Source organism: Mus musculus, chromosome 3 (assembly GCF_000001635.26).
Source record: "Mus musculus strain C57BL/6J chromosome 3, GRCm38.p6 C57BL/6J".
In the NCBI taxonomy this organism is placed as follows: domain Eukaryota; kingdom Metazoa; phylum Chordata; class Mammalia; order Rodentia; family Muridae; genus Mus; species Mus musculus.
The window spans coordinates 8,999,728-9,014,575 of record NC_000069.6 but is presented as its reverse complement, the minus strand read 5'-3'; the positions used below and the strand labels follow the sequence as shown (position 1 = coordinate 9,014,575).

The window sequence follows — 14,848 nt, the reverse complement described above, 5'->3', positions numbered from 1 at the left end:
TGTATTGAAGCTAAGCTTCTTGTTTAAAAGTCTAGAATTATTGTTATTCAGGATTTTTTTTTGGTCTTTTTCTGGTGTTTTGAGATGTGGTCTTGCTATATAGCCCAGGTTGGCCTTGAACTTGAGGCGATTCTTTGACCTCAGTTTCTCTCTCTCTCTCTTTCTTTTTTTTTGTGAGAAAAGATACATAATTTTAATTTATCTGAATTTGTTAACATTTTAAAACATATTTTGAGTAAATAGACTTACATCACATTCTTCTTTCCCTTTTGTACTCCAACTCTTCCCAGAGAGTCCTCCCCAAAACCTGCAATACCTTTCATTTTTTATCATATTCTTTAAAATTTATAAATTATTGTAACAATAAAAATGAATATTATAAAAGTTGTTTGATATAAAACAACAATCAATTGAAGAGTCTTATGTAGATGTTTGTCTGCAGCAATACTGAAAATACTTATGTTTTTCTCAATATAAATTTAAAATAACTTCAAATATATTAACTGTGATATTTTAAAATAATATATCACTATTAGTTTTTTAATAAACATTTTTATTTATTTTCTGGGATATATATATATATATATATATATAATGAAGTATACTATTAGTTTTTTAATGAACATAAATAGATAAAATCTTTTTGTTTTGTTTTGTTTTTAGTAGAGCTTAAAATCTTGGCTCTTACTGTGGTACAAACACAAAATAAGAACAGTTTTTGGACATTGGAGTTCATTGTAATAAGGCTGTATTTCGATGCCCCTCACATCACCAAAGGATTTTACCTCCATAGTAGATAAGCTAAGAGTTGACAGTTCTGCTGTGACAAGGAATGAACTGTAGGCACGATTTTTGGATACAGATTTCCTGCTACGGTCAAAGCTATTTGACTTGAGTAATTGTCATCATTCTCAGCCCGCAGGTAATAGGTTACATTCATTTAAGAAACGGTGTGTGTATTAAGATGGTCTATCCATGAAGTCATTCATCAACTGTTTCAATGAACAATGGTTCAGCTTGGGGGGTGGCACAGACATTAGGTGAGGGTAAGATTCTGATTCATTGGCTGTGATGATTTCTATGATGAAAAGCAATTCATTGCAGAATAAGAGTAACTTATAAAGTCCTCTTCAAAATTGATACAATAATTATAAATATCAAGCAAAGCCTTCAGTTACTCTTTGCTCTTCTCTTACAAGCCATCTCCCAAATTAATTGTCTACATTTCTTTTGACTGTATAAATAATTTTGAAATATGTAGGCTGTTCTGAAAACCATAGTATAGTGTAAAAACATCAAATAAACAATCCTATTAATAGAGAGGCTGAGATAGGAGAAGCATGATTTCAAGACCATTATGTGGCACACAGCAAGACCTTGTCATGTACAAACAAGCAGAAAGTGTATATGGATTGTACAATACTGGACCTATTCTCTCATTACCAAATTAAAGACACCATGGGATGACAGCCAACAAATTTCTAATTCCTCATATTTTTGAATTTTAATCAATTAGGATATGTTGATAATGTTAATTTTCATATTAAGAGATATTAAAACCGGGTATGGTGGTGCCTGCCTTTAATCCCAGCACTCGGGAGGCAGAGGCAGGTGGATTTCTGAGTTCGAGGCCACCATTGTCTACAAAGTGAGTTCCAGGACAGCCAGGACAATACAGAGAAACCCTGTCTCAAAAAAAAAAAAAAAAAAAAAAAAGAGAGAGAGAGAGAGAGAGAGAGAGAGAGAGAGAGAGATTAAGAAAAAGTGATTGTTACTTCCTGTTAATTTTCTTGTCAGAGGTGGAATTATGTTTTTGTGGGATTGTTGAAAGATTACTTTCTTGTTTCTTCTAGGGTGTAGTTTCACTCCTTGTATTAGTGTTTTCCATCTATTATCCTTTGTAGGGCTGGATTTGTGGAAATATATTGTGTAAATTTGGTTTTGTCATGGAATATCTTGGTTTTTCTGCCTATGGTAATTGAGAGTTTTGCTGAATATAGTAGCCTGGGCTGGCATTTGTGTTCTCTTAGAGTCTGTATGACATCTGCCCAGGATTTTCTAGCTTTCATAGTCTCTGGTGAGAAGTCTGGTGTAATTCTGATAGACCTGCCTTTATATGTTACTTGACCTTTTCCCCTTACTTCTTTCTTATTTATTTATTTATTTATTTATTTATTTATTTGGTTTCTCTGTAGCCCTGGCTGTCCTGGAACTCACTTTGTAGACCAGGCTGGCCTGGAACTCAGAAATCTGCCTGCCTCTGCCTCCCAAATGCTGGGATTAAAGGCGTGCACCACCACACCCTGCTCCCTTACTTCTTTTAAAATTCTTTCTTTGTTTAGTGCATTTGGTATTTTGATTATTATGTGTTGGGAGGAATTTCTTTTCTGGTCCAGTCTATTTGGAGTTCTGTAGGCTTCTTGTTTGTTCACGGACATCTCTCTCTTTAGGTTAGGGAAGTTTTCTTCTATAATTTTGTTGAAGATATTTACTGGTCCTTTAAGTTGGAAGTCTTCACTCTCTTCTATACTTATTATCCTTAGGTTTGGTCTTCTCATTGTATCCTGGATTTCCTGGATGTTTTGGATCAGGAGCTTTTTGCATTTTGCATTTTCTTTGACTGCTGTGACAACGTTTTCTATGGTATCTTCTGCCCCTGAGATTTCTCTCTATCTCTTGTATTCTGTTGGTGATGCTTGCATCTATGACTCCTGATCTCTTTCCTAGGTTTTCTATCTCCAGGGTTGTCTCCCTTTGTAATTTATTTATTGTTTCTAGTTCCATTTTTAGATCCTGGATGCTTTTGTTCCTTTCCTTTGCCTGTTTGGTTGTGTTTTCCTGTAACTCTTTAAGGGATTTTTGTGTTTCCTCTTTAAGGGCTTCTAGCTGTTTATCTGTGTTCTCCTGTGTTTCTTTAAGGGAATTATTTATGTCCTTCTTTTTTTTTTTTTTTTTTTTTTTTTTTTTTCCGAGACAGGGTTTCTCTGTGTAGCCCTGGCTGTCCTGGAACTCACTTTGTAGACCAGGCTGGCCTTGAACTCAGAAATCTGCCTGCCTCTGCCTCCCGAGTTATTTATGTCCTTCTTAATGTCCTCTATAATCATCACGAGAGGTGATTTTTAGATCTGAATCTTGCTTTTCTGGTGTGTTGGGGTATCCAGGACTTGGTATGGTGGGAGAATTTGGTTCTGATGATGCCAAGTAACCTTGGTTTCTGTTGCTTCTGTTCTTATGCTTGCCTGCCGACATCTGGTTATCTCTAGAGCTCCTTGTCCTCACTATATCTGATGGGAGCCTGTCCTTCTTGTAATCCTGATTGAGTCAGAACTCCTCAGAGTCCAGCTGTCTCTGGGATCCTGAGATTCTGGGTGTGTCAGAATTCCTGGGAGTCAAGCTACCTTTGAGACTGGGGATCCTGGTGTGACCAAGCTCCTGGGATCCTGTGATCCTCTGATCCTGGGCGTGTTAGAGCATCTGGGAGTGGAGCTGTCTCTGGGTGTTGTGGGTCTGGCTTCGGAGTTTGTGCCCAAGGCCTGCTTGGCCTCAGTTTCTTAAGAGTTGGGATTACAGATGTGTATGTCTTATTCTTCCTCACTGCTTTATTTTGGGTCTCATGTGCACCACGCTGGTTTTGAACTCTGTATAGCTGAGGGTGACCTTGAACTCATAAGTGTTAGATCTAGTTGGGAAACCCCCACCCAATTCCCGATTTGGTGTGCACCCAAAAAATCACGAAGGACCATCTCTTGATGTAATTACATGAGGACGTTTAATTACGGAGCTCCGGACTGACATGCATCCCACACAGGAGATAATGAATGTCGGCCACGAGGCTTGAAAGCTAGGGGTTTTTATGGGGTAAGGGGCTTAGGGGCGTGGAATTCAGCATAGCGACACACTATTGGCTTATTCAAACATTAACAGAAAGGGCATCAGGACTTTGTTCCTGTGGGCTGGGGGCTCATCTTTGTTCACATAGCAACCAGTTGATGTATGACTACCCGGTGTCAAGGGGCAATAGACAGAGGGGAGGTTCCGGCCAGATGGTGTTGACTTAGATAATATAGCCCTGCTGGTCCTTGCATACCTTTTTATCTTTACAGTCAAGATGTTCTTAGGAATGCCTTAACAACCATGCCTGGGGGCTGTTCTGCTTTGTTCTCAGTCCCAGGCCGGGGCAGTGGGCTCCTAAACAACTCACAAGTTACAATATTTTATCTTCCTTCATAAGCACCTTATCTTCATTTCTCAAGAGCACCAGTGACATATGTTGCTGTCCATGGGGCTTCTCCCTCATCTCTAACACTGTGGGGTCTTTGTCTCCATTGTTCTGAGTGTGCACCTTGCTCTGGGTTCTCAGCGAATGCTCTCAGTCTGGAAATTCTGTCCCATCTCTCTTCCTTAAATTCCTTTTGGACGGTTGGCCTCTTGGATCAGTCTTGTAATTTTCTTCTCTATTTTTCAGTTCTATCTTCTGCCTCACCTTTTGGAAATTTACTTTGTATAGTAGGTTGAATCATATGCCACTTTATAACTATGACAATCAGTGCTCTGCTATGTACAGAACAAGGCCCTCGGAGGGCTGCGTGCTTCCTGGAGACTCTTGAGAAATCCCAGTGCTTTGCTTGTTAAGGTCATTGGCAGAGGTTGATTTCTGATGGATGTCAGTCAGGAACTCTTCTAGCTTCTAGCTCATCTCTACAGTCCTTGGCTCATGGCTGTCTTCATCCATCTTGAAATAATAACAGAGGGTCAACTTCCTCTCATGTTTTCTACACTCTGTGTTTCTTTGTGGCATGTCTCAGCTTCTAGTCAGAGGGGACTCCTTTGTTTTGTTTTGTTTTTTGTTGTTGTTGTTGTTTTTAATTTGCTTTTTGCCTAGAGCTGGGACTCCTGGCATGTACCACTATGCCTGGCTCTTTAGATTGGGCCTACGAAATAATTTAGGCAAAATTCCTTAGCTTAGTTTCCCTGTTTCAGCATCTCTGGCTTTACCTTATAAAGTTGTTTTTCCTGTCACAGGGTCTGAAGATTAGGACACACACACACACACACACACACACATGCACTCAACATATTTATATGCAACACATATATGCAATATATACATTTGTTTTTATTTATTTATTTACTTTTGAGGCAGAGTCTCTCTATGTAGCTCTGGAGCTCTGGCTGTCCTGGAACTCACTTTGTAGACAAGGCTGGCCACTGCTTCTTTAGTGATAGGATTAAGGTGTACAGCGCTGCTGCCTGGCAGGATTCACATATTTTTGTGCATCTTTGCTGTGCAAGGGGACACACACACACTGAGTTATGCACCAACCAAAGAATGTTTTTCATCTTGAATGTAACAGTGACAACTTCAAAAGTCCATTTTTTTCCTTCAATATGTATAGTTGTTTTCCCTTGTGAATTATTATTTTTCTAATTGTTACTTTTGTCTGTGTGCCTCCCACATCTCTCTTCCTTACCGCCTTTTTGGGGAAGAAGGGACTGCCCACTTCCTGTTAGCCCTTCAGCTCATCCTTTTGCTTTTTCCCCATTCTCGAGACAGAGCCTCAGATAGCCTAGGCTGGCCTGGATAATCTTGACCTTGTGATTCTCCCGCTCCTATCCTGATCCCTTGAGTATTTAAGGTGTGCACTACACGCCTGGGTTTATCCTTGTTTTTTGTTTGTTTTCTTTTCTTTTTTGAACTCTCTTTTGTACCACCAACTCCTGATGCTTGTTTGTGAATGTGCATGGCCTCCTCCCCTGCCCGCTTCCCAGTGCTCAGCCCTGGGAGATCAATTAGCATCACTTAACTTTGTGTACTCTTTGTCCTTGTGGACTTGTCACCTGACTGTAACTTTAGTAGCCTTGGGGAGGAGTAAGCATGGATATAAGTTGGGAAGAGAACTTAAAACCAGTGAACTCTCCAAAGAATGGATTTTATGGTATATAAATTTTATGTCAGTAGAGTACATTTTAAATACTTTTGGTATGTGGTGGTTTTATCGTAAAGCATGACCACAGATTTTAGAGATGAGGAGATTGAACCAGAGACATTTCAGTGAGAGGCCCAGGATAGTGATGGCCAGTGCTGATTCAGCTACATAGTAACAGTATTGTAGCGTTGCCTTTGAGCGAGCAGTGGCCATGCTGGGTATTCAGCACTGCTCCTGTTCTTGTGGTCCTAGCCTAGCCTATTTGCAGGCAACTGGAACTTATACTTAGGAAAGCTGAGCTTGCCGGGTGTGTGTGTGTGTGTGTGTATGTGTGTGTGTGGTGGTGGTGGTGGCGCATGCCTTTAATCCCAGCACTCGGGAATCAGAAGCAGGCAGATTTCTGAGTTCAAGGCCAGCCTGGTCTACAGAGTGAGTTCCAGGACAGCCAGGGCTATAAAGAGAAACCCTGTCTTGAAAAAAACAAAAACAAAACAAAAGCAAAACCAAAAAACCAATATTATCAATGATTCTAAGATAGTGATGATATTTATGCTCTGGGTTGTCTTCAGGATAGATGGGAAAAATGAGACCCCTTGACAGCAGCAACAGCAGATGCTCAGGAGAAAGGGGGCTGCGCTGCTTCTGTGTTTTCTTCCTTCCCAGCCCTCATAACGTAGCTTGATAAATGCCCAGAATGCAGAGTGGCTTAAAAACATACAAGGGGAGTTAAGTGGTCTATAGCTTTTATCAACATAGCCCAGATCAATGCGGTGAGAGCATTTCCCGTTCCTCCTTAGGGATTGCACGTCAAACCTCCATTACTGTTAAGTACTCTTCCCAGGCAATACCTGTTTCTGTACATTTCTAACTTCTTCATTTCATCTCCACCGTCTTTTATACACCTGTGAGGATATAAGAGATAGCTATAATATTGCCTTAAGCAATCCAGTGTTAATACACGACACTAAATTGATCTCTTTCCAAAGTCAGTCTTGACTTCTTGGGCCTCTTAGCCCTTTAGCGCCTTGAATTTTCACGTCCATGCAGGGAAGGCTGGTCTTCTGGATTATGATGACTTCCAGACTGTGCTTTGAGCTGCCTCTTGATTAGCCAGCAAGTCAGAACTGCCCTGGGGTCAGCACACTTAGCAAATAAAAATATTTAGGATGCCTAAGAATTTTGGGTGAATAATGAAAACAAAATTCAGTAAAATATATTGCAATATTATGGGGGAATAAGCTAGTAGTAAAACAAACAAACACACTTGTTATGTATTTGAAATTTAAATTGAAGTAGGTGTCCTGTATTTTATCTGGCAACTCTAGGTCTCCTGAAAGACCACAGCCCGGGCTCCTAGCTTTAGAAAACAACTGCAGTGTGTGTGGGGAAGGAGGCCTCACTATCAAACAGATGCCTCTGTTCACACTGTACCCTTTCTCTAGACCCATGAGCCTCTGCAGGCATGCATTATGAAAGCTCCTGCTTTGGCAGGCTTCCATACATTGTCAGGGCTTTTGGCCTCTTTCCCAGGATAAACTTTTCGATGGCTACTCTTGGTTGGAAGTGTGGTCAAGGAGTAGCTGATGCTCTAATGCAGAGTCAAGGAGAGAAGCAGAGAAAGCCAGCATCTGCGTTACTACCTGTTTCCCCGTCCATACCCCAGACTCAGGGCTGCCACTTCAGGAAGCTTCCAATGTCTTCTACTTGGTGTGATTTTTGCTGGCTGTCAGTTTAGGGAGGTATGCATGATAGGGCAGAATACCACATTCCCCCTTCCTCCCTCCCTCCCTTCCCTTCTCCCTCCCTCCCTCCCTCCCTTCCTTCCCCCATTATTTATTTGTTTAGTGACTGGGCCAGAGAACAAACCTAGTGTCTTCTGCAGGCTAAAATTGCCATACCATACATCTATACCTTCTTTCCTCTTCTCTTCAATACTTGTGCTTGCTTCAGTTAATGTTTTGGGAAACTAATCTACTGTTTCTTATAAATTCATTAATGGTTCAGCTTATAGAAGTACCCACCTGGATGCTGTGGTTTCCTGTCTGTAGTCCTGGCTACTTGTGTGGCTGCTAACAGAAGATTATGAGGCCAGCCTAATGTCTTAGGGTTTTCATTGCTGTGAGGAGACACCATGACTGAGAACTCCTATAAAGACGACATTTAACTGGGGTTGGCTTATGGGGTCAGAGGTTCAGTTCATTATCATCAAGGCAGGAACATGGCAATGTTCAGGCATGGTGTAGGAGGAGCCGAGAGTTCTACATTTTCATCTGAAGGCTGATAGGAAAAGACTGGCTCCCACATGGTTTAGGAGAGGGTCTCTCAAAGCCCACCCCCATAGTGATATGCTTCCTCCAACAAGGCCACACCTCCTAACAGTGCCACTCCTGGGCCAAGCATATTCAAACCACCACACCTAGGCCTCATATTTATAAATCCCAGGGCTTCATGTACACTAGGCAAGCACTCTACCAATTAAGTTACATCTCTAACTCCTTGTCTCCTTGAGACAGGGTCTCACATCTAACTATCTATCCCAATGTGAGCAGACCACCTGATCTTCCTGCCTCTATCTTGCAAGCACTGTGACTGCAGCTGTGTACCACCACACCAGGTTTACAGAATCGACCGTAAAATACCCCTGTGTCAGGGCTGCACCTCAGCCATGTAACAGGGGCTCAAATATTAATCACTCTACAAAGCTGGCATTAATTTTTCTCCAGTAAAAGGCAGCACTCCCAACCAGATCCTTTCTGCTTTTTTGTCCATGTCAACCATTCTTGACCTTTCCTCCTCATATTTGCACCATGTCCACTGCTCCGGTCAGTGCAAAGGCAAAGGGAAACTAACGGCCTTTCTCCCCCACCTCTTCCTCTTTCTCCTTCCCTCCCTCTCTCCTCCTCCCTCCCCTCACTGGTAGCCTAGGCTGGCTCCAAACTTGGGCTCCCCTTCTTCTGCTTCCTTAAATAGTTTCTTTGAGGCCCAGCCAGCAAACTTTGCTCCTGCCTGGGGAGCTATGGGGATCTGCCCCAGCAGTGTTTCAATTGTGCAACACGGGTTCCTGAACAGGAAGGAAAATGAGAAAAGTTACACATGTAAACAAGTATGTAAACTCTTCAAGGGATAAGGGATAAGGGGTGTTTTCTTTATTTGAGACAGGGTCTTGCATCTTGTTACATAGTCCATACTGGTCTCAGATGTACCATCTTTGCACATGCTAGGCCTACACATTTACTACTTAGTTGCATCCCCCCAGACATACGAAATTCAAGTTCTTTTTTATATTACAGAGTTTCCTTCTAAGCCAAATTTACTTTCTTCTTCTTTTTTTCTTTTTGAGTATAATTTTTTCCAATTTTTTATTAGGTATTTTCTTCATTTACATTTCAAATGCTATCCCGAAAGTGCCCTATTCCCCCCCCCCCCACCCCACTCCCACTTCTTGGCCCTGGTGTTCCCCTGTACTGGGGCATATGAGGTTTGCAAGACCAAGGGGCCTCTCTTCCCAATGATGACCTACTAGGCCGTCTTCTGCTACATATGCAGCTAGAAATACGAGCTCCGGGGGTACTGGTTAGTTAATATTGTTGTTCCACCTATAGGGTTGCAGACCCCCGTCAGCTCCTTGGGTATCAAATTTACTTTCGTATTGAACACACACACACACACACACACACACACATCTACATATATAGAAAGAGAGTGTTACCACTTCTACACATAAACATCACTTCAAGAGGAGTAAGAGTTTATTCTGAGCCAAATATGATTAGCCATGACTCAAAAACACGGATTTAAGCCACCCTAATGACTTGTTCCTCTTAACAAACAGCGTTTTCCGCTCAAGCAGGTGCACAGGGGGCGGAGAAAGGGGCAGTCGCTAGACCAGAATCCTGGGAGGAAACTTTCCCAGTCACAAACTTGGGGTTGAAGAGCAAACGCCACCCGTAGCTGCTTGTGCAGCCTCGGGGTCCTCTTCCCTGCCATCTCCCCCCACCCCACTCCCGTCTTTGCTTTCATTCCGCGCCAGTGCAAAGCGCCGCCGCCCGAGCCGACGTGGCGGAGCGCACAGGTCGCGGTCAGGTGGTCGGTGACGCCCGGGACCGGCTCCCGGGAGGGCGGCGCCGACGCCCGGGGTGGGGACTGCGCGGGCGGCCGCGGGCGGAGCGCGGAGAGGCGCGGAGGAGCGCGGCAGGCCGAGCGCCGGGAGCGAGGTGGCTCAGACATGGACCGCGGCGAGCAAGGTAGGTGGTGACTGGCTCCTGGTGGCCGTGCGGAGCCTCGGAGCCGCGTCTGGGTCATCCCGACCCGGTCCGGTTCGGTGGCCGAGCCCCCGGAGCCTCTTACGAGCGCGGAGAGGGAGGAGGGGCCGCGCCGTGGGAGCCGGAGTGTGAGCGAGTGTGTTCAGGCGTGCCCGAGCGAGTGTGCGCGATCGCGTGCGAGGGTGCGGGGAGGAGTAGGGTGGCGAGAGGCCACAGAGGTGTTAGGATGCGCGCAGCGAGGGCCACCCCGGCAGCGCGCTGGCCTCGGGGGTCACCGGCAGATCCTGGAAGTGATGGCGTTCAGATGGGACCATGGCTTGTGAAGACTTCCTGCTCGCCAGTTGGAATTGTTGGTGGCCTTTGAGCCCGTAGCCACAGTGTTTGGGTGTAGATATTTGCAGTAAGAGGAGTCCCCAAACTAATGAGTGTAGAGTGCAGCCTGTGGGTTTGGTTGGGGGAAGGGAGCTTTCACTATCTGGGTCTTAGTTTCCAGCCAGGTGAATCACACAGCAGGGAACCTTTGGTTTCCGGCACCAAGCTGTTCCTTTTACTTCCTAAGATGGCTAGTCAAGTGAAATTGCCCGGAATAGAATCTACGGAGATGTGGCCAGAAGCAGGTGATGGTTTTCAATTGAAATATTGCCTACGTGGAAGAGCTCTGCTATGAAACTGGTATGGGTGGCAGGCTTGAAAGGGTATAGAATGCTAAGGAAAATACTAAGTATTTTGGAAGTGGTTTTAGGGATCATTCCTGATGCAAGCCCCTGTAGAAATCCTTATTTTCTGCTTATTTGCTTCCGGTGTTTGCACCTGGTATGAGTATCAATAATGAGTTTTTGAAAATGTAAATAAAACCGTATTTCACAAGTACCGTGTGTATTTTACCTATGATTAATTTGTAAGGTAGATTTTTTTTAAACCTAGTAATCTCTCCTTTCTTTTTTCCCTCAAGATAATTTCACGTTCACTCTATGTGCTTATAATATAGCCTTGCTGCTACTCGTGAACCTACGCATGCTGTCTAGACTTTTGGCTTCTGGGGTCGCACTTCGAGTTGCCTCTTTGAGCCTGTGTGGTTGGCTGAGTTACTTCTTCGTAGGTCAGTGAGTAAGTTTGTATCGGAAAACCTGGGACCATTCCCTCTGACTTTCCATGTGGGCTGTGTCAGGGTATATACGTGTGTGTCTGTTTTGTGTGCTGTGTATGACTGTTTTTGCCATGTTTAATATACTGATGGTTTTCAGTCACAGCTTGCTACTTTCAAGTATGCTGAAGTGCTGTTTGGTTCCATGTCTGTGTGATTGTTCTAATGAACTGTGCGTTTCAGCCCAGCAGCTGTCTCCGCCTTCCAACAGGCTAATGTACTCTGTGTGGTTTTATGGGACTTGTTTTTTTTTTTAAGTTTTTAATCCTAGGACTTGTAAAGTGAGTCTTTGCAGGCTTCACTTTGGTGTTTTCTGTGTGATGTGCTCACTTGCCATGGTACCACAGCTGTCAGCTGTGCACCCTGTCCCCACCGGGAAGAGTGCAGGGTCCCTGGGTCCTCCGGAGAAGGCCTGCTGCCATATTCTTGCTGGATTTCTTAGTACCTTGTGACAGGTGGCCTACCTGTATCTTATCACAGTCCCCAGGGAACTGGGTAGGGACTCGGCAGAGCTGAAAAGTGTTTGTGTAGCTTCTGCCAGCTGCTGACCTCTGTCTGCTTGGTTCCTACTTCCTTTTTTCCTGGCATCTGGCTGTGTTGGGCGGTACAAGTGACTTTATCTGTAATTACCTGTAAAGGGCCTTTGAATTGGTAGTGCAAGCGCTTTGACATTTAATGGGTCTGTGGTGGGACTCCTTGCTTCTTGTGAAGGAGTGGGAGGGACAGGGACAGGTGCAGTTTTAAACCAGCAAACTGTGTTGGCTGGGATAGAGTGTAGCAAACCGAGATTGTGTCTTTAATTGCAAGGACTTTTTGTTGTTCTATCTGTCTGTTTATCTATGTATCTATCTATCTATCGTGATTGTGTCTTTAATTTTGAGGACTTTTTGTTGTTCTGTCTGTCTAGCTATCATCTATCTGTTTATATATTTGCAGAACTATATTTTAATTTATATCAGAAACTGTCTTGATTTATATTTATATGCTTGGAGTTTAACCCTTGTCCCTTATAACGTCACCAATAGCTGTGACAATAAATGTCCTCTTTCTTGTCTTACATGAACTTCCTTGAAAAGGTCTTACATTTTCTTGTTTGTTGGTGCCCCAAATCTACTTTTTGCTGCTGATTTTCTTAGCAGACCTTTAAACTTAAAGATGAACAGTGTTGTGTTCTTTGATACTTTGTAGTATGTGGCCCGAATTCTACTGTTTTCTTTTTCTACTTTCTGTTTAGACTCTGGGCCCTGTGCATCCCTTCTGTTGGTGCACAGCGCCTTTCAGGCGTTTTCAGGCACTAACGGGCACAGGAGACTCCATGTGTGTGGTGTTTCCCATGTTGCCACTTGCTAACTGGAGCGTGCCTGTGTGAAGACAAAGCCTTCCTGTCTCCTTTTATGGGCTGAATACATATTTGTAAGCAAGGACTCCCTATGTCATTAAGAACCCAGCACTGTAATATGTCAGCAGCAGTTACCCACCGGCTCAGCATGTTGTTTGCTTAAACAGAATAATAATTTAAAGGGAAAGAGGGAAGGCTGCCAGGGCCAGAAACCTGAAAGAGAACCGTGTGTGGGGAAAGAACAATAGAGTGATGTGTTGCTACTATTTGACTGGTTAGCCTTAGAGTTAGGATAGATCTGGGATGCCCTTTATTTAAACTTGAAGCAGGCGTAGAGCAGAGAAGGATGGATACTTCAAAAGGTCTGGGCCCTAGACCCTGGGAGTGGCCTGCCTGAGTTAGTAACCTCTCTGTCATCTGCTCAGTACTCCTGCTTCCCTACTGGGTGGATATCTGTTACTCATCCTCTCCTTCCTGCCTTTTTTTTTTTTTTTTTTTTTTTTTTGACAACCTGCCTGGTCCCTAAGGGAAAAGCCAGTAGTGAAAGTGGCTGTGGTCTCTTAGCAGATTCTTAAAACAGAAGAACCTATGTGTATAGTAAAAACACATTAGACACTCACAGTTCAGAGCAGAACAGAGCAAGGTGTGTGCCACGGAGCCCTTTCTAGCAGGCTAAGTTCATTTTCTACCCTCTTGAGGTTAGTTTACTGTTTTAATGGTTGACTCTTGTAAACTCTCTTTTGAGACTCTCCCAAACATTATTTAAACTGGTTGGGTACCAGTTGTGCAGAGACCATAGTTTTTACATCTTTACATTGTTTCTTTTTAAATTAAAAAAAGAAATCAAAGGATTTATTGGTTGTTTGATTGATTTAGATAGGGCTTTGCTATGTAGCCCAGGCTAGCCTAGAACTTGCAGTCTTTCTGACTGTGTTCTGAGGTCATAGGTGTAGGTCATCATGTCTGTTGAAGGGGGTACTTAAGATGTTAATACAAACTGAAAAAAGATTAAGATCTAAAAATACATTTTCTGCTACTAAAATAGTTGTTTATTTTAGAAGAATTGAAAATGTGGTAGAAGAAAAAGAAAATAAAACTACTTTTAATACCATTCTGACAATTCATAGTATGCTTGTTTGTGTATCTACCCCTTTAAACTGGCAAGTCATAAAGCCAGAGCATTGAGCATATGTGAAAGTATCTTTTATTCACCTATGTAATTGTCTCGTAGGCTTTCTGCCTTAGTCGCTAACCTGGGCCTAGTCCTGGAAGCTTCTAGCCTCCATACAGTCTTGTCTAAAGTGTTTTCAGCCACTGAGACTTATTGTGGACTAGGTAGGTGCATCCCTTCCTAGTTCTTTCTGAGCTCTGACTGCTGATCTGACTCAGCTGTTCTGTCTCATACTCCTCTTTACGGTGAGTGATTTAATCTGGCTTCCCTGCTGGCCTCTGACTGAATAACTCTGCTTGGCCTCATACTAACGCTAGCAATCTTTTCTAATCTTCTGGCTCCGTCTCATTCTCTCATTCTCATTCTATCTTCCTTCACCTGTGTCTCTGCAACCTGCCTTTGTACAACTGTCCCAGTGAACCTGCCTCTCCTTTCCCTTCTCTGCACTCTCTCTTTTTTTTTTTCTCTCTCTCTCTCTCTCTTTTTTTTTTTTTTTGGTTTTTCGAGACAGGGTTTCTCTGTATAGCCCTGGCTGTCCTGGAACTCACTTTGTAGACCAGGCTGGCCTCGAACTCAGAAATCTGCCTGCCTCTGCCTCCCGAGTGCTGGGATTAAAGGCGTGCACCACCACGCCCAGCTGCCCTGCTCTCTTAAGTAGCCTCTCTTTTCTCTTTGTTCTCATGAGAGTTGGGCGTAGTCTATTCTGTCAACTCTTTCTCTGATTCGTCACTTTGTCTGCCATTCAATTAGACGTGGCTTCCAAACGTGGGTGCTTTCTTCTACAAACTAACTTTACCTCTATTGTTTGGGATTAAAAGTGTGTACTAAGGGTGTGTCTGTATTCCAGGCAGAGGGATTAAAGGCACGTCATAAGGCTGAGTCACACCCCACAACTAGAAACAGGTTTTTTAAGTAACTAACATAATCTCAGGGTTCATGGTGCAACAGCATCCTATTTTACAACTAGCCCTTTAAAAACAAACTCTGTATTTTAACCAAGCTGTG

The 14,848-nt window shown here is 43.3% G+C and overlaps 1 protein-coding gene across 12 annotated transcripts in view; it reads left to right on the top strand.

The window, feature by feature from the left end:
- The first annotated feature begins 9,182 nt into the window (after window positions 1-9,182).
- Window positions 9,183-14,848, top strand: part of Tpd52 (tumor protein D52) — a 78,864-nt gene continuing 73,198 nt past the window's right edge. For 4 of the 12 annotated variants that reach the window (XM_011248145.2, XM_011248144.2, XM_011248142.2 and 1 more), the window contains exons 1-2: window positions 10,776-10,806; window positions 11,142-11,288. In XM_011248145.2, coding sequence (XP_011246447.1) covers window positions 10,791-10,806; window positions 11,142-11,288 — 163 coding nt within the window. In that variant the 5' untranslated portion in view covers window positions 10,776-10,790. Of the gene's footprint in view, window positions 10,172-10,371; window positions 10,807-11,141; window positions 11,289-14,848 lie in introns of those variants that run through there. The other 8 variants (NM_009412.3, NM_001025263.2, NM_001025264.2 and 5 more) reach the window with 4 other exon arrangements.